This window comes from Ceratosolen solmsi, unplaced genomic scaffold (genome assembly GCF_000503995.2).
Source record: "Ceratosolen solmsi marchali unplaced genomic scaffold, CerSol_1.0 scaffold29, whole genome shotgun sequence".
NCBI lineage: Eukaryota > Metazoa > Arthropoda > Insecta > Hymenoptera > Agaonidae > Ceratosolen > Ceratosolen solmsi.
The window spans coordinates 10034843-10055323 of NW_011948417.1; the positions used below are offsets into that span (position 1 = coordinate 10034843).

At 28.3% G+C, this 20481-nt stretch overlaps 1 protein-coding gene across 2 annotated transcripts in view; it reads right to left on the reverse strand.

The window, feature by feature from the left end:
- Positions 1-283: 283 nt before the first annotated feature.
- Positions 284-20481, reverse strand: part of mirr (iroquois-class homeodomain protein mirror) — a 42712-nt gene continuing 22514 nt past the window's right edge. The window contains exons 3-6 of one of the 2 annotated variants that reach the window (XM_011496544.1): positions 20240-20352; positions 1791-2095; positions 968-1542; positions 764-891 (exon numbers count right to left, since the gene is read on the reverse strand). In XM_011496544.1, coding sequence (XP_011494846.1) covers positions 853-891; positions 968-1542; positions 1791-2095; positions 20240-20352 — 1032 coding nt within the window. In that variant the 3' untranslated portion in view covers positions 764-852. Of the gene's footprint in view, positions 1543-1790; positions 2096-20239; positions 20353-20481 lie in introns of both variants that reach the window. The other variant, XM_011496543.1, reaches the window with a different exon arrangement.

Genomic DNA, 20481 nt, shown 5'->3' on the forward strand with positions numbered 1-20481 from the left:
AACGTGTAGAAAGCAACATATTTAAATAATTTCAGCACGTTCAACATTAATTGAGAATTAGTATTAATTGTTAGTACTAAATGTTTCAATATTAAAATATTTTTTAATTATAAGTATGAATTTTTAATTTGATATAAAAATTTAGTAAGGCATTCAGTTATAAAATATGACAACAGTAATTGTACAATAATTTAACAGAAACATTATTTAACAATATAATTTTAATGAAACTTTAGATTATAATTAATAGAAATAATTAAGATAATAAAGGAAATGATGTCCATGGATCGACTCAATTTGTTTGCATGATTTGTTAGAATCTCTCTTACAGAGAGATATTGATATGAAATGAAGAAATAAAATAAAAGTTCACAAAGAATGCATTATGAGAGAGACGATAAATCGCTCGATCGGCACAAATATCTTTAATGGTCACGTATGTTATTTTGTACACTAATTACAAGTTTTTATTTTTAATTATTTTATTGTCAGCCACGCGCCGCTCTCCACACTCACTGCATTCAACAAATAAACGCTGTCAGAGATATGCTTTACCATCATTTATTTTTAGATTAAATCCTCATAATATTAATTATCACGATCAAACGCGTCCAGGTGATTTCAATTCTGTAGATGTCAAAGTACCCCCTGGATTCGGCGACTGGTCTGAACCATTTGATGATGCTGTTGAGGATGATGATGGTGACACACCTGATGATGCAGTTGTTAAAAGCACGGATGACGAACCACCAGTAGTACCAGATCCATTAATGGAAAATGGAGATTTAAGATTAGTCGACGTCGATGAGGCCGATGAGGAATTAAGTATTCCCGGTGCACTTGTAGGTGGAATTACTCCACCAAGTCCTCCCAAAGTTCTCTGATATGTCTCTAATAAAGATATATCCCCTGAGCCTAAATGTGAGCTACTATAAAAGTTTCTATAAAAGTCTGGATGAGGCCTTACGAACTGAGTGCCGTGATGCATAGCTGGGTGTAATGGGTGATGAGGAGTTAATCGACTTGCCAAAGGACTTACAATTTTACCACCTGTATTTCCACCATTATTCATATTATAAGGGGAACCTAAGATATTTCCAGTATTGGGATTAGGCTGGTCACCGTCTTTACTAGCCATATCTGCAAGTGACCATATTCTTGGTTTGGTCGTTACACCACCTGATGTTGTAGAGGTACTGGTACTGGGTGGTATCGCGTGATGATGATGATGAGCACCGGGTGACGTAGTTTCTGGAGACAGATGACGTATTAACCTTCCATGAGGCGATGAACTGAGAAAAGCCGGATGATGTTGATGAAGTTGTAATGGATGTCTAGGTGGTTCTCGTTGATCATATAAACACTCTGGACTATCTGGTCCACTGTCTGCTCGAGATTCACTCCATTCGCTTTCAGCCCGTCCAGATCCTAAACCACCAGCAGGCCCACCAACTCCACTACCGTGCAACAGATCAAGGCGATGATTAGCAGAGCCCCCTCGTTCACCATCCTCACTCGAACCCGTTCCCGAATCTTTTGAGTCTGCAATTCGAACAAAAAAAATATATAGATGAAAATTGAACTTTAAAAATCACTCTCTAATAAATAATAATATTATAAGAATTTTCCATTTTTTATTAATCGATTAAAAATAATAAATAATGGAATATTAATAAAAATAACATTGAAGAAAAATAATATATAACCACATTTATATAATACAAAAACAATTTATATTTATCAATTAATATAACCGTAGAATAATCTTAATTTTATTTGAAAAAACTTACCCAGACGGTCTTTGTCGTCAACGCTTTTACGCCCGCTATCATCGTCCTCGTTATTATTATCTTCATCTTCTACCCTGTTTCTTGGCTCCCACGTCATTTTATTTTCTTTTTTCAGACGCCTACGAGCATTCGCGAACCACGTAGATACCTGAGTTAACGTCATTTTCGTTATAATAGCCAACATAATTTTTTCACCTTTGGTCGGATAAGGATTCTTCTTATGTTCATTCAACCAAGCCTTTAATGTACTTGTTGTTTCACGTGTAGCATTTTTTCGCCTTGCTCCATTCAAATCCATACCATAACTACAAACGATTACAAAATAAAAATATCATATTATTAAAAGACCAATTATATCTTTAAGCAAAATATTAAATATTGAAAATAATTGTTTTTAGCAAAGAGAAAATATTTAAAATTATATAATTCAAATAAACATTTCATATTATACTACTTTGTTTTAGACCTTAGTACCTTATATAAAAGCAAGAATATAACGAAAATAATTTGACGACATAATAGAGACAAAGCAAGCAATTTAGAAAAATATAAAGAATAATAAATAAGTCTCTTCTGAATAAGATAAAAGTTGAAGAAAAAAGTGAACTAGGAAGAGATCTAAGGAAAAGATTGAACACATCTAGAGAGAGGTCAGGCAAAGAAGAAAGTTCTCATCGAGAAAGTTATCCAATCGTGAGACTCGTTACGCCTCTGCCATATAAAAGTCGAGTTCGGTAGGTATAAGCGGTGGGTATTACTTTCATCCTGAAGCAGATCTCTTATCTAACGGTTTAAGCTTACTCTTCGTCGGTGTATGCTTAGACAGAGAAGGAATCCTTTTTCCAAACTCGTCGTCGTTGTCCTATCCGAGTTGGCAAGCCTGCAGGAACCGACAGATCCTCTACTCACTTGCCCCTACATCCCATTACTAACAGACTAACCCTTATCAAAGATTAAACTTTGGTATAACTGCTGAATCGACGGGATTGAAATTAAATTTTCCACCGCTGAACGCGAGGCTCTCCTTCTTCCCCTCCATTCTTACAATCTTACTACGTGCCCACACTTTCTCTCTGCTTCCTGAACTTCCTAAGATTTTCTGTAACACAATCTTTTCATCTTCTTATAGTACACCTTTCTCTTAGCTAAGTTTTACTTGTAAGTACAACCGAAGTAAATTAAAAAATGTCTCAAAATCAATCAACTAATTATTAAAAGAATCTATATATACTAATCAATAAACGTGTTCCTATACATAGAAACTAAATAGTAGATATGCTATTATTAATTAATATTAATGAAATAATCGTAAAAATGATTAAATTATAAGTAGTCTTTTCTGTATTTTCATAAAGTATTTTCTTTGTAATAAAAAAGTTTTCTTGTTAATAATGTTTTGTTAATATTAAAATACTATTTATTTGAAGATGAATTTAAATTTCTTAATTTTTTAATTGAAATATTTCGAAATTTTTATTACACGTAAAAATATAACATATTTTAATGTTATGAATAAAGAATTTATTTTAACGTACAATATTTAAAATTATAAAATAATGAAATTAAGTTTTTCAATAGCAAACTAAAGTAATTTTTTAAACAGTAAATATTTTATCGATACGTTTAAATTAAGGGAATTAAAATTTACATAATGCATATGTGTCTGCAACAAATTAAATAACATGACAAAGAAATCAAATACAAATATAGAACAAAAATATTACTCTTACGGTCTCTTGGTAAAGTAATATTCGAGATTTTATATCGTATATCTTATTATTGAATTTTATGTCACAACTTTTTCTATATTGCATACATATGAACATAAACGCAAGGTGGAAGAGTGAAGTAAATGGAAAGAAAAAATTAAAAGACATCAACTTGATATCGCAATCACATCAAATAGGAAAAATTAATAAACTTGTCGTTTCTATATAAAGGAAAATATAATATTTATCTTAGATTTTGTGTACAAACTATAAAAGATATATAAATATTTCGAAATTCAATAATTGATATATAAATAGCTAAATTATGTATGTTTATAGAAAATAAGTTATGTGCATATGATGTGATGAGTGTTTGAAAATATTTGATTGCATGCATATATATTTTTATATATGTGCCAATGATATGTAATATGTTTCTTCAACAAGATATATTTCTTCAACATGTCTTAATGCATCTCTATATTTTATGTGCTATTTATTTGTTCCTCCATTTTTTAGCAAATATTATAAAATACTATCTACAATCTTTTTTTTAATTATTACGCATTAAATTGATTTAATAACATTTTACGTAATTTTATTGCTTATTTTACTAATATTAACCACAATAACTAATGGTTTTTAAATATGTTTAGTTTACAATATTTTGCTTAATCACAAAATATCTAGAATTTTTTTATTGTTTATTGCTGAAAGGTGTTTCAAGTTTTAAAAATGTTAGCTTTATTTATAAATAGAAATTTATCCGATAACTTTTTAATTTATCTTAATTTTGACTAATTACATATCTGAAATTTTGTTAATATTCTCCCTACATATATAATTAAAAATTGTATATATATATATATATATATATATAATTAAATATATCTTTAAATATGGAAAAAAATTAATTCAATGTAAAAGAGAGAGAAAAAAATGATGGAGAAAATTTTATTCTCCTTTAGGGACCATGCTGTACATTTCATCCTATCTGTCTGCCGGACAAGGTGCGGCAGAAGACAAAAGCGAAACCGAAGAGAAACATAAGCGCGAGTTAAAAAAGCAGAAGAACCAGTGGTGCAGTGCGAGGGGTTACCTCTGAACGATGAGGGCTTAATTCTGTCTTTTCGTCTCTCTCCCCTACTCGAACTTGCTCACTCTCTCTTCCTCTGTTTGTTTCTCACAAATGGTGTTCTGCAGCTATTTTCAAATTCAGCAAGAACGGAAAAGCGAGAAAGAGACGATGGAGGCGGCGAAGATCGGATTAAAAAATCAGAGTGGAAGCTTGTTTCTCATGATAACAGCCAGCCAGTCGGTTGCTGTTACTCCAATGTAGAGAGGGAGAGAGACAGAGCGAGGGGAAAGGGAGTGATAGTGTGAGAGGGAGGAGGGCTAAATAGAAGCGGGAACTGCTGTTACCGCGTTGCCGGCTTTCTCTCCACCACTTTCATTTCTTCTCTTTATCTCTCTTTTCCTGAATCCCACTCTAAATTCTGATACACGTTTCTCCCTCCCTCTATCTCACCCTAACCCCCGATTCATCTGTCGGAGACTGCGCAGCTTTAAATGCGTTCTGTTGTATAAGTGATGAGACGGATGTATATACCTATATTCTAAGGGAGAAGGATAGAGCGACAGCACATCGAAACCCTTTCTTCTCATGCGCAAACTGATCGCATCAAGTGCTTGTTTCCATGGCGATTGCTAATCGGACCGTGCTGTCTCGTCTTCGTTTCGGCATATTTGTGTTTTCAGTCTATCTACCTCCGCTTCTTCTGCCAGCAGCAATTTTCGTCGATTCTCGCGCATTTATACGTATATGATCCGCCCCCATGCGCCTGTCGCCTCTCTGATTCGTCCTGCCACTCTAGCGAGTACAAACGCACTATTCCTCGCTTAATAAAGGACGTGGATGAAGAAACTTTCTCGTTTATTGGATTATCATATTAACCTGAGCATTTATGCACAAGTCTGATTGGTTTATTGTATAATGCAAGAGTAGAGTCGTATCTTTTTGTTTCCTTTAACACCATTGTGAAGTACGGTTTATTGGAAATTATTTAAACAATTAATATATACATTAGCTAAATATTACTTTAAGATGCTACAATAATAAGCCAGTACAAGAACAATCTATTATACAAACATTTTTTGGTATAACTTTGTTAGCTTTAAAATCATTATGTTAGAGATTTAAATGGCTACATAAAAGTAGTTTAAATATGAAAAATAATATTGGTTTATAATAAAACTCCTTTAGTTTATGTATGAATATTTAACGTTTGGAACAATATCATTGATATATATGTTAAAAATTATTATTCTAATTGCAATCGCATATTAAAAATAATTTATAATGTCAAAAAATATGTTATAAATAATTATTTTTGTAAAGCACTATCAAATATATAGAATACCTCTAACAACTAAAAATTATCAATGAAGAGATAATATTTTTGTGAGATTTTTGCGTTTGACGTATAAGTAATATCTAATACGAGATTATGCAGAATTTTAAACAACAGTTATATAATCACATCTGTTAACATGTGAATTTCATTTCAGCAGAAAAGAAATAAATGTCTTTTAAGGTACGAAAAATGAACACATGCACGATTTCTCAAGAAACTCGGCTTGTATATATGAACTAGCAACGAAGTTTGTATCGATAATCGATGAACGTTGTTTGACATGATTTAAACAAGTGCTACTGATAGACAGTGGAAAAGAGATAAAAACGATTACATTCATAATAATACAAGGTCGAAATGTTACAATGGATTGCTCCTATGTTTTGTTAGTAAGGCTGTTAAAATGCATTGCACTACCAATAATTTCTTTTGAAAGTCAGTGAGGAATTAGTTATAAACAAGCCTCATTATTTCATTCGATCAACAGTTATGTCTGATAATATATCAAATATCTCTTATACAAAATCTATTCTCACATTCATTATAAGTATAAGTTCTATTACATACAATATAAAATTTATTGATCATATTATAGTTATCAATTTTTTTTTATATTATAAAAATATATAATACAAAAAATATTGAAAAATACATTGAAATATAAATATTGCATCTTGTAAAAAATTGTGAACTAATAATTTATATTTAATATTGTTCTTGTTTTAAAAATTATTACTTAATAATGAGTAAGTTATCTTTAAATATATGATACTATATGTTTCATAAATGTAGTATCAACGAATCTATTATAAAATAGTTTATTTAAACATAATTGTTACTCACATTATTCTGGTTCCTATGTCATTCGATAAAACTAACTAAGAGAGCCGATTTCATTAATCTATTGAGTTAAAAACGAGTCTTCACTTGTGAATTATTTACTTTTATAAAATAAATAATAAAAAATTCAAATATATTTAATTTAATAGAAAAAATTTAATTTAGAAGAATACAAAACCAAATCAGTATACGAAAGCTGTGTTTATTCATTTTGATAATGGTATAGCCCCATTTGATGCGAGATGTACGTCCCAAGGGAAACCGTGCATCTACACGTGAAGTACCACATTGAAGAAATCGAATGATTCACTTACATTGTAACTACATTAAAAGACTTTAGAAAGATTACACTTAATTATTATTTCTACTTGATGCTATTCTCTCTTCTACTACAAATTGAATGTTTTTTTACATTTAATATAAAAAAAATGAAAGTCTTATATTTATCTCCTTTGATAAAAACTCGAATAACATTTGAAAATGTCGCTAGAAAGAGATGCCCCAATAATAATTTCACCTGTGAAAGCATTTATCCAGGTCCAAAAACTAGTAAAATCAACGTTTCAGCCCATCTAAATAAATATAACAAAAATAGTCAACTCCATCCAAGTCGACAGCAACTCTGTGATAACAATAGAACAAAGGACAAAATGAACCTTTTTATTAACGTTTATTCAGCTCCGTTCGTAGCCCATTATTCCAAAACACGCATCCCTCTGACAATAAAAAAAAAGAAATTTTCTAGCCGCCATATTAGTCGAGGGGTAAGGTCGTCGGCCGAAAACGGCGCTCTGTCCAATTCATTGGAATACACAAAACGAACCGCCTAGATGCATAAATAAAACCCCAGGTGGTGGGGATTGTATGTTATGTGCCCACGCGCGAACGATAGGTAAGAGAGATGGTTTCGTGCATGTGTGCGCAAACGCATCGTCCGTTCAACTCCGCCCCTCATTAGCAGTCGCGCAGCCTAAGGGCTAATATCTGACCTCGGTGGTACAGATGCGGAGAACCTCCCTTTTACCTTCTACTCCTCCCCCCTCCAATTCTTTTCCGAGATATGCATGTGTATCTCACGTCAACGCCACTAACCGACTCTCGCTCATAATGGTGTACTTTATCTGAGGGATGAACCCGAATAAAATAACTAGACAATCAAGAATATAAAATATATGTTATTTACTGTATTTTTCGAAAATTCATTGATAACAATATAAATGCATTACCTTAATTTCATTAATATATTTATTATATTTATTTACATATCCGAAATAGAATTCATTTTTAATTGTAATTGAAATCAAATTTAAAATTCTTAGTTTCAGTGTTGGTAATTTAAATTTAACTAAACTTATGTTTATTATACAAGATTCAAATTAAAGATGATCAATCATAATCATTTAAAAACATTTATATTATTAAATTTATACTTTTTAAAAAGAAATCGTATTTTTATTTACTCTTCATTTCAATATTTTCATATTTTATATTTTTAATATTCTAAAAAGAGTATTTTTTTTAGTGAACATTGAAAATCAATTTATACAAGAATAAATTTAATATTATAAATAATAATTATGATAAATGAAATTGAAGATTAAAATTTCAATTTATAATTGAGATCTTGTAATTGAATCACAAAATAATATAATGTGTACAACATTCGTTTTTATCTTTGAGTTTTCGAGTTGCTGACTTAAAAACATATTTTTTAAAGTTTATCTACAACATTTGAAAATTAATAGTTAATTTTAAACATATTTAAAGTGGATAATTGTTTAAACAAAAGAATTTTGAAAAGAGCATAAAATACTATATGCTTATTGATCTATCAAATTTTAATTTGCTTAACGTATACTGCTATACCTTCAACAGTTTTCTCTCCTCACTCATTTTCTATATCGTTATCTCTATCTGTCTCGGTATAGGCTTGCCTATATATCTATTTTTCTCATTTAGCTATACTTCAGATTCGGCAAATTATAGTACTAATGACGCCATTTTTGTAATGTTATGGCTTATTGTGCATACATGATAATTCCTCTTTGAAAAATTGGTTCTGATCAATCAATACAGATTTATCTGGCTACTTGTATTTTTCGCCATCTTCCTAATTCATAGAGATGGTTTTGTGAAAGGGGCGAGACTTTTGTGCTTAATCAAGTATGAAAGCACACCGCCACTGCTGGTATTCTTTTCATCATCAAGATTGTTTGCATTTGCTGATGCGACTATTTTTCATACATTTTTATGAGTAATAATGTATAAGATTGAGGATTTTTAAGTTCATTAATGTTGTTATATGGTAATTATGTCATAATGTTTTGAAGTCGTTGTAGAAAACATGATTAAAATTAAAAATATTTACCTTATTAATTATATCAATTATGATATAATTAAGCATCATTAAATACTATTAATAAATCAAACTGCAAAATTTCAGAAATTGTAACAGCGTATTTATATTTATTAAAGTTTATGAAAATGAATCTTAACCTTAATTAATCTTAATTAATCTTCAATAATGTTGATGTTAAGAAAAATTTTTATTATATTAATTACTTTAATTATTGTATACCACAACTTAATGGTGAACAAAGATTATGTAAATAATTATGACACTAGTAGAAAAAGATATGTTAACTATCAGATCAGAGATACAGACAAGAAAGAGTAAGAACAATTATTTCATTGAATCAATAGGTAGGAATCGATTTATATAATTACTTGTAATAGTTTATAATGTACACTATACGATTGTTATTACATAATATTTTTGAATAGCATAATTGTTTAGTTGTACAATTTATAGTAAATTTTAATTTTAAATGACATTCGTATTTTAATTTCAAAATATTAAATTAATAAATGAAGATATGAATATCATTTCAGATTTCATTAATATAAGTCATACAATAAAATTAGATTAGTTTCCGTACGAATTTTTATTATAAACAAATTTTTATTATAAAAAGCAAAACTAATGCAATTAAAAATATTTTTGTTCATAGATGCATTCATGCGTATAATCTTATTATAATTGTAATTGTTAAGTTAAAACTCAAAAGATAAAAAGTGTATTATTTAATAATTATTAATTACAAATATATCGATACAGATTCGCAAACTTTTCATAGCAATAAACCCAGAATTTTTCTCTTAAATATAGACGATTTATTACATAGTAGCTGCTTTATCATAATATAATTAAATAGCCATAACTATTTTATTATTAGATCCGCTAATACGTATGTATGCAATCCATGTAAATCAATGAAAGCAAATATTTGTAGAGTAACACAGACACTTATACAACGGACTTCGAGTGACATAGAGCTTTGTCATATAGTAAAATAACTTGTGAAACTGCTGCCATTGTTTTGATCGGTAATAATTGCATGGGTTTTCGGTAGTTGACGTTGCACCCCTATATTTGCATTGTATTATTATATACAAAACCTGAATGGAGAAAGTGGAACCGAAGCCTTCCAAATTTTACATTCTTTGATGAATTGCGATTCACATTTACTGACCATGCTGTTTATATGATTTTGGATGTTTTTAAACAATTTATATTTAGACTTCAATGTATGAACGAATTTTTAACATGATTAAATGAATGAAAGAAAAAAAAACGATGAAATATTTAGAATTCATTTAGTTTGTTCATTAATATCTTTATAAATATTTCAGTAACCATTAATTTAGTAATACATACAGTTGTACAAACAATAATTTATCTTCAATAAACTTATACAAGACTTTTCTAAAAATTTTTAAAAAAACATTTATAAAATATTATTTTATAGGTTTATTTTTAATAATTTTTCAATGTCATTATGAAGTTACACTGTTAAATAAAAATGGAGTTAAATGTATTATCTTAAAAAATATATCTCTCAAGTTAGTTTACAGCAATTGCAACATAAAATGCAGGCAAATCTGAGCTGCATGCAACTTTTAAAACAACGAGAGAGAATGACAAAGAAAGAGAGAGAGGAAGAGCGAGAGAGAGAGAGAGGAAGAGCGAGAGAGAGAGAGAGAGGAAGAGTGAGAGAGAGAGAGAGAGAGAAAGAGAGGGGGGGGGAGAAAAAGAGAGACAATCGAGAAAATTATACGTGTCAGTTAGAAAGTCCGACAGATTTTCATTGGTCTTTAACCATAACCCTTCCAGAGTTTGTCCTACAAAAAGTCATGTATCTATCTATTCTCCAGTAAGCGGGTCATTAAATGGCTGTATATCATCCCGACCTCGCAAACGATATATACAGGGGCTGTTGTACGCTTAGTCTGGTCCTTTGTCATTAGTGTCGAGTATTCGACGCGCCGCATGGATTTCTCATTCCTCATCACGCTGCCCAGATGCGATTGTTTCCTCATCCATTTTTTCTTTTTCTTTCTGTTCTTGCACGAGGATACAATAATCGGAAAGAAGATTGAAGATTATATTCGATAATTTATATTAGACTATTTTAGTTTTATTATTCCTCACAAAGAAATTCATATACGGAAAGTAGGACTAACGAGGATCAAAATAACGCACATGATACTTTACGGAAAAAATATTTTGACGTATTTATTAATAAATTTCCTAATAGTCGACGCTTCTCATTTTTGGTTATTTCACAAAAAGAATAAATAATTTTCTTATTTTCAATTAAGAAAATAACGGAAATTTTATTTTATAATTATTATATTTAATGTGATTAATAAATACATTCAATTAAAAATAATATAATACACAATTAATTCTCGGTATAATCATCAATATAACTATAAAAAGTAATTTATACACGTTGAAATATTCAACATCGAGTAAAAACTTATTTTTATGAAGAAGCATGCATCACTATAAATCTATCGTTATTTTAACTTTATTTTTCATTTCTTGGATCTGCTTAGCATCTCTTCAACTTAGTTGTATCGACTCGACTGTAACAAACTCAAGCCAATGTAGATGACAGGCAACTGTCATCTTGAAGGACGCACACACGCTTTTTTCATCAACGTGTTCTTAATCTTGCTTAACGACATTTTGAGAAACCTTAAAGGCTCTACTTTTCTTTTACTTTTTTTTCCTTCCTTATTATAGTGTAAAGCCAACGTGTAAGTATTAGCTTGTGAATAGTTTTTGAGGCGGATTCGTGAGATGACATTCAGTTTTATGGGAACTTTTCCCCCTACTTTAGTAAGCACTCAGCACTCGTAAACGTTAATGAAGATAACGTAAAATTGGATAAAAATAAACGGTTACACTTATATTTATGTACGATTAGAAGATTCTAAAATAAATAAATAAATCTATATATATGTTACACATATATTATTATATATATATAATAATACGTATATATTTATATATATATATATATATATATATATATATATATATATATATTGTATATAAAATAGGAGAATATTTAAAAAAAAAAATTATGTTACTATTAAATAATTTTGTGTCAAAGATAAATAAATAAAAATATTTCTTTCAGAATTTTTAAAATTTAGAACATTATCATTGATAAATTATAAAACATTATAAATTATAAATCATAAAACATTATAAAAATTTGATAAGTTATCATAAATTTAATAAGAACATTGATATTTTAATTATAATTAATAGTAGATTAAATTATTTATAATACACGAAGTATAATCAAATGTTATAAATTATGTTTAAAGGCTAATCTTTAAACATGTGTGTTAAATAGAAAAAAAATATCGAAATACATTACTGCAAAATTTATTAGCCTATTATATGCATTAACAACTATAATACTGGTTATTATATAAACATGATAACATTATATAGTAACTTTAAGAACATTAGCTATAAAACGGTATATAATTTCAAAAGAAATATTGAAAAAGATAAAGTCTGAAATAGAGCCATATATTTGTGCTTACAGTGATATATGATTTTCATAAATATACTAAGCAAATATTCGTTTTAGGAGAACGCATACTTTTCAGTAAAATAGAACAGCAAAAAGTCCTATAGATCGTTTCCCTATATCCGATAATAAAAAATGAAATATTTGATTTTTGTTACTTACGCTTATAAAGAAACGTGATAGTTTGGAATGTTAATGAATGCCTTCATTTCATAAACACAGAATATTAACTAAGTTAAGAATACAAATTTAAATTAGTTTTACATTTCGACAAGCTACAAGTGTGTATTAATAATAAGTATTTAATACTGTACAAAATTATATTAAATTTTATTTACTTATTTATTCAAATTTTCTATATGTGAAAAAACGCATATAGTATTAGTTAATTATAAAGTCAATAATGAAGATATCTTAATTTCCGACAAATATATTGAGTATTGAATCTTTTGAAGTTCAAATTTAAGCAAGTATTTATCAATCTCCACAAGTTTATTAGATATGGTCATTCATTAGTTTGAAACCTTGTTGCGAAAAAAACAGTAGATAATATGTAATCAAATGCGCCCCTTATTTATTTATTATTTATATTTGGATAGAAATGATCATTTTTGGAAGACTATTTTGTTTTTACGTTAATTTCATTTGCGTGCTTCAATATTGATAAAATTAAACATATTATAATATTATTTCATAATCTAAGGTTAAAAATCCACGTAAAATATGTATTTTACAAAAGTCATAATAAAAGCAGCTCGACTACGTGATTGGGGATATCGAATCGATAGTTATCAAAAATGTTTATGAATTTCAGCGTTGTGTTCACTTTTGAAATTAATTGTTTTTACCCATTTGGTTTATCCACTGCTGTACTTCCGCCCCCCCCCCCATCCAAATTGCTTTGACTTCATTCGCAGATGACTAACTCTTCGGCACTCGCCTCACGTTCCCACCTCGCATACGCGCACGCACAAAGTCGTTGTACGGACACGCTTATTAATACGTGTCGACGAATCAAGGCGATAGCGAAGACTCCCGTGTGTGCCGCACTCTCGTCCATTGTCTTCATACCCTATATGTCCCCGGAAGCAGGGCCAAGTCCGGCGGAAAGCTGGGACCGTTAACTCGCCGAGACATTATAGGTCCTTTATATGCTTGCCAGTGTTAACTGGTAGCCGATTCGCGATGTGACATGCATACGACTAAACATCGAATCGAGCACGACTTTGCGTAATCACTCGTGTCATGCGGTTAATTTGACGATCACATTGCCTTGTACTCATCGAACTTCAAGTTACCGATAATTTAAAATACTATACTGATGGGAACAAGCAATATTATGCTGTAAGAATTATATATTTATTATAAAACTATGCATCAAATTAAAATAATTAGGTATAAAATCGTGCGAATAACTAAAAAATTATTTTTAACGTGTAAAAAATTAAGTATTAAAATCGATCATTATTGATTGTTTGTTAAGATTAGCTTAGTTTTATATTTATCTATTAGATTATATATTTAGTTTTCTTGAATTTAAGAATTATAATTAATTAACTTTGTCTTCATGCTAAATTAGATTTTATTAACTAAAAAACGTCTAAACATGTTTTGTATATAAAAAGTACTTTATCTTAATATATAATAAAGAAAGGGGTATAAAGAATATAATGGAAAAGAGAGAGAGAGAGATAATATGCAATATAAAATATAATATACGATATAAAAGAAGAGAAACGTATGTAACAGTCGAGAGAGCGAAGCGGTAAGGCGATATTCAAGTCATACAAGTTTGTTCTCAAGGCTCAAACTCAACACTGATGACAAGACTGACAACGATAAGAAAAATAAGATATGTTGAATCATGTAGCTGTTACTATATACGTATATATAAACTTGCTGCACTAAATTTAAACTAAAAAGACAAGCAACACTTTTCAATTATTACAGGGATTTTAGATGAATTATAGTTGTCTCGTTATAAAATTGTAAATAAAAATTACAGGAGAAAAAATATTTAAATAAACGATACAAATATAATTAAAGAAAGTGATCATTTTTTTAATTTCTTGCTCTATTACTGCATTTCCATTCTTAACACAGATGTGAGGGTATACGAATTTATTTATTTGAATAAATTAAATTAAATCATTCTCAATTATTAAATAGATTCATTTAAATTTCTAATACGATGTTATTCAAAATTTTAAAATTCCCTATATCTCGCGCATGTTTGTCCAGATAAGTTTGAAATTATCACAGCAAATGAATGTGCATCATCTTTAAAGACGAAGAAAGTCAATAAAAGCTTTATTTTATCTGAGAATAGCTTCTTTTAATTTAAAGATATATTAACATAAAGTTTTAGATATTCGAGAAGATTTTACATACAAATAATGTGATAAGCAGCAGATACAAAAGTGCATCAACAAATCCAAAATAGCAAAGAATATACCGTGAGAGTTATCCATTCTAGTTATCTATTAATTATAGTATAATTATGACAGAGAATTAATAAACCCAAATTTATTAAATGATACTTAGATGAAAATACATTGATAAGTTGAAGAAAAAGAAAAGGAAAAAACATTGGAATGTGAACATGTTAGTTTCAAACAAAGTTCAACAGCAGCTGCTAAATCCAATAAAAGCAGAAGTCGTTGGAGTTGAATGTGATATCTCGCGCGCACAGTTCGATTGCAGTTTCTGTCGTACTTAATCGATAAATTTGTCCATGTATTTGTAAACTTCTACCATACCAAGATAGCAGAAATTGAATAAGTTTAATTTAAAAAAATGAATATCTTGGTTAATTAATGATTGTTCCAAATACTTATTAATAACAAATTTTTTTTTAATTAAACAATGTAAATAAATATTTTAATTAGTTCAGCTTATTCAATTTTTTTTAATAAACATTTCATTTTCATTACGTACAAGGAGACATTTATTTTAAAAGCTTTCGAGCAATATAGCAATTGCATGTGTTTAATATACTGAATTTATTAATTATGAAATATTAATGTTTATTTATTAAATATTTAATGAATTTATCGAATATGTTATTACTCTTATCCGATATTATATTGATAGTACATATTCGAAGATTTACATATGTCTTAATTCCATAATTCAATATTACAATTCAAATTGTGATAATTCTTGACCGCATAAGATCTCTAAAATTACCAATTAGTAAATGTACATTGACATTAGCTACGTTACAATGTAACAATATATGATACAGAGAACAAATTATTAGAGAAACTATATTTCAAAAAAAATTGTCCATAATCTTTTGCGTATGTAAAAAGTCAAAATAAGTCTTTTTTCAATTGTATTTCTAAGTGTCCAAATTAATAGATGTTTAGTCTTATTATCATGAATTAGTAACAGAACCGTTCTCTATAAACGGTACTTGTCACTTCGTCGCCCACTATGAAGACGCGGAGCGAATCATATGCTAAAGTCCAACGTTGAATAAAGAATTAAACGAAATAAAGGACACGATTCCGAGTCACGTAGTTACAACTGCACGATTCAACGCTCCCCTCGTCGATTTTCCTCTATAAGGGCACGCACTAGCTACCAGAGTAAACGCCAAAGAGTGGAAGAACTGACGCACTTCCGGCGCGTGTGCCACTGCGACACTGCTTTTCTTTTATGTATGCACGAAAGTGACTCGGATAGTACAGCTTGCTTAGCATCCCGTTCGGCTTAACATAAACGAGCACCTCTGGTTTTTCTTAGTATACATTTGGATGATTCACGCATGCTTTATTACAAACTGTATTTAGTAACTGAATGATATCAAAGTTTATTTATTAAACGAACAATGTCATCGTGCCAGGGGCGATAGTATTACGTAATTGTAGAAAAATAGGATCCTTACTGTTGACAAGTACAAATCTTAATGAACTTAAAACCCACGATTTAAAAAAGGTTTTACGTGATTACATGATTCATATGTCAAATCACTTTCTATCGTTTTTCAATATTTTTAATTGTAAACTAAATCTATCAGTATATAAAATTATAGTTTTAATTTCTTAATTTAATCCCTCTATTTACAATTGATGATTAAAGGAAATTGTATTAAACCTTGACAGAAAACATAAAAAAGGCATGAATTTTATTTCTGATAAGATTACCGATTAAAAAATAATTTTCACGTAACTAAAAATGTTCATTTTAAGTGTATACTTCAAATATCATGAGAAATTATTATTTCTAATTGCTAATTTTTTCACGCTTTAGAAACAATTTTCTTATATAATTCAAAATAAATTAGCTTACAAAGGCCTTAATACAAAAATTTGAGCAATTACAATCATCTGTTCATTAAATACATAAATAATCAAAATAATCAAAATACAATATATTTTTCCATGCACATGAAAATGTACAGTATCTTTGTAAATCGAATAGATATATTATTTACTATTATTAATAAATACATTTAAACATGAGTGTCTTCGGGAAATTTCTAATAATGCTTCGCAAATAAGAATACAGAAATATAAATATATTCTATAGAATATTTTAATTTTTATGAAGTCGGAAAATAAAAAGTTTTTTATTTAAATAATGTACAATTTTTTCGATTTCTATTTTATAGTATATCAAAAGTAGGTAAAATGACATCTGAAAAAATGATATTCGTAATAATTTTAATATTTATAAAGACTATTTAAAAGAAAAGTATTTAATAATTAATATTTTTATTTATAGTTAAGAACGCATCTTTCTGTATAACTCAATCACCTCAATTTCAAAGTTCGATACGATGAAACAAACTGAAAATATGTGGTACGAAATAAGTTTACTTTCGGTTAATATAGAACTATACAGATACAAAGCAAAAGTTCGAGATGATAAAATTAAGAAAGATATAAAAAAAAAAACTGAGAGGCATTTGAATATCCTGCAACGGCTTTTCATCATTTGTAAGTCACTTAAATGTTATCTAAGAACCAACTAGAAACTTAATAACCATTTTGTATTTTTATATTGTGGTGGGTCTCGATTATCGTGTGAATAGTTTATGATACGACCTTTTAATCGCTTAGTCTTTAGATATTTTGCATTATTATGTGCTGAAGTACGCAAGCAAGCAAAAAAGGCCAAAGATGACAGTCGCGGGTCAAGTGAACGCTAATTTATTGGAATGTTTATGTGTCGCGCGCTGGTTCACTCGTTTGTTTTATCGCTTATGACATTTGCTTTTATATAAAGGAGAAGAAAGATTTATCATACGTACGCAAAACGATCGAGTCCCTAAGTATAATCATGAAGAACGATCACGCTTAAATTCTTCCTATTATTCTACCTACACATTCATGAGTTCATGCATCGATCTATTTGGATAAGCAAAATAAAATAAAAAAGTGTCTTCTATTCTTTTCATTTTGATACCGACACTTCTTAAATTCATCGTATTTTTTCTGTTTTAGATTTAACAAGTATTATATAACAAGTACTAAAAGAATTAAATTTTGTTCAATGTCATTTTCTTATATAAAAGAGTAACATCATTTTTTTAGATTAAATAAGTATTAATAAAAATTTAAAGAATAGGAATACATATAAAAGAAGAGAAATAAGAAAATACTTTGGATGATTAGTTCATTTATAAACCATATACTTTCAATCAATGCTTTTGTACTATGATTTTAATCGTGGTCATATATTACATACAATTAGTATTACCACATTCTGTGAAAAAAGTTTATTAGCAGGTGAAATTTTATATTTTCTCTTTTTTACAACTATATATTCATATCAAGGCTACTGAAATTATAGGTTAGTATTCATTTTATTATATTGAAACTTTTTATTTTTAATGAATATATTTAAAAATTCCTCTTATTATTCGCATGATCGCAGAAAAATATAATGACGTTATACAAACAAATCAAATTGATAAAAATATTAAAAGACGTCATGATCCAACGAATGCCTCACTGTCAACAGATTCGATAAGGCTTATTAGCAATGTTTTAGATATTTCCCTCATAAAAACCAAAACTCATCATAAATTTTATGTTCTTACAAATCTATGGATCATGCGAAGTTTCTATCGTTACAAAACTCCTGTTTTGTCTAATTCCTATTCATATAAACAGGACGTTTCAATTATCAATTCAGTGACCCATAACATTTTCAATATTCCTACTAAAAATAAATTGAAATAAAGCTTCTCATCACTGTTAATTTTACTGTTAATTTCAATATATGGAAATGTATGATTCATGTACAACTTTTTATACATTTGTTTTTCTGTATAAAAAGTTAATAAAAATATATTTATAAAGCTATTTCATATTATTTTTAGTACTTTATTTTATTTAGCTTTAAAAGCATCTAAACCTAAGTATGTATAAATAATATTTATAAGATTTTATTAAAAAGTTATATTATAAAGAATGTGTCAAATCATCAAAAAAATTTGTAGATAATATACTTTTAATTCATTGATTTTATAAAGTTTTTATAAATTATTTTTATTTAGTACAAAGGATGAAGAGAAAATAATAAAAGTTTTAGAAATTTTACTCTACAATTCTTTATTAAATTAAATTGGGAAATATATATTTTATGAAATTAAAAGAAAACTATATTGGCATTGATATCTTTTGAAACGCTGCTTTGAAATACAATTTGGTCTTTCATATTTCCTTAATATATTTACTTTATAAATTAATTTTATTATATGCAAATATTTGAAAAATATGTAACTCGAATAACGCGATAACATTAAAAATCTTATAATGGCTAGATTATTTTATCACAAGAAATAATCGGATATGTTATCAAAATCCTGCTCTTCATAAGATGTTCTTAATTGTAAGATACTTTTTATATAGTAAAAATATGATTTAATATAATTCACTATCATTTCTATTAGATTTATTTTCAAATCTGAACAAATGAAGGTTATCGTAAATTCCATTACAATATTTTAATGCATTAAATCAAATTAAAAAAGAATACATGGTAATTATATTCAAAGAATTATATATAAAATATTAAGAAAATAAAACCCTTACAATATAAAATCTCAATGATCAAAATGAACTGAAAATAATGCAAAGATTTAAAAGTAATTCTCTTTGAAAATTATTATTCCGTTGATTCATACATTTTCATAGTAATTCTGGAATCATTTTAGCTTCTTTTTTTTACTTTGGAAATTAAAAATTTCACCGATTAATAATTTGTTATTAATAATATCCGCTATTAATGATGTATTAATGTATGTATGTAATATATTTCAAAGTAGAGCTCTAAATATTGTTAAAAATATGAAAAGTGTAAATGATGTTTTTTAGCAAATTATATTCGCCTCAATTTTTCTTTATAAAGGTATTATTTATTATAATCCTTTTGATCAAGCAAAAATCAATTAAAATATTTAATTAAAACATTACTCCGAAAATACATAATTAAATTTACATTACATTAACTTATCGTTAGCGATTAATTGTAATCTGTAGATTACCCTGTCATAAAAAAATCAAAACGAAACGTCGATAACGCGGTACAAAAATATTTTTTTATTCAATAAACATATTGATTAAGGAACTCACCCATTGAATGGATAACTTGCAAACGCTGCGTCGTACGGGTGATAAACAGATGGATAAGGCCAGGCCGCGGCCGCTCCAGCGCCAAGATTCTCCTTAAGATCCAAACCAGCTGCCTAAAAATAAGTGTACAACTTCAATATACAATTTTCTTTGAATTTGAATGGTTGAATTATAAATATTTTATTGAATGACGTATACATTACGCATAACATATTTTGTATCGCATTTTAATTTGTAAATAA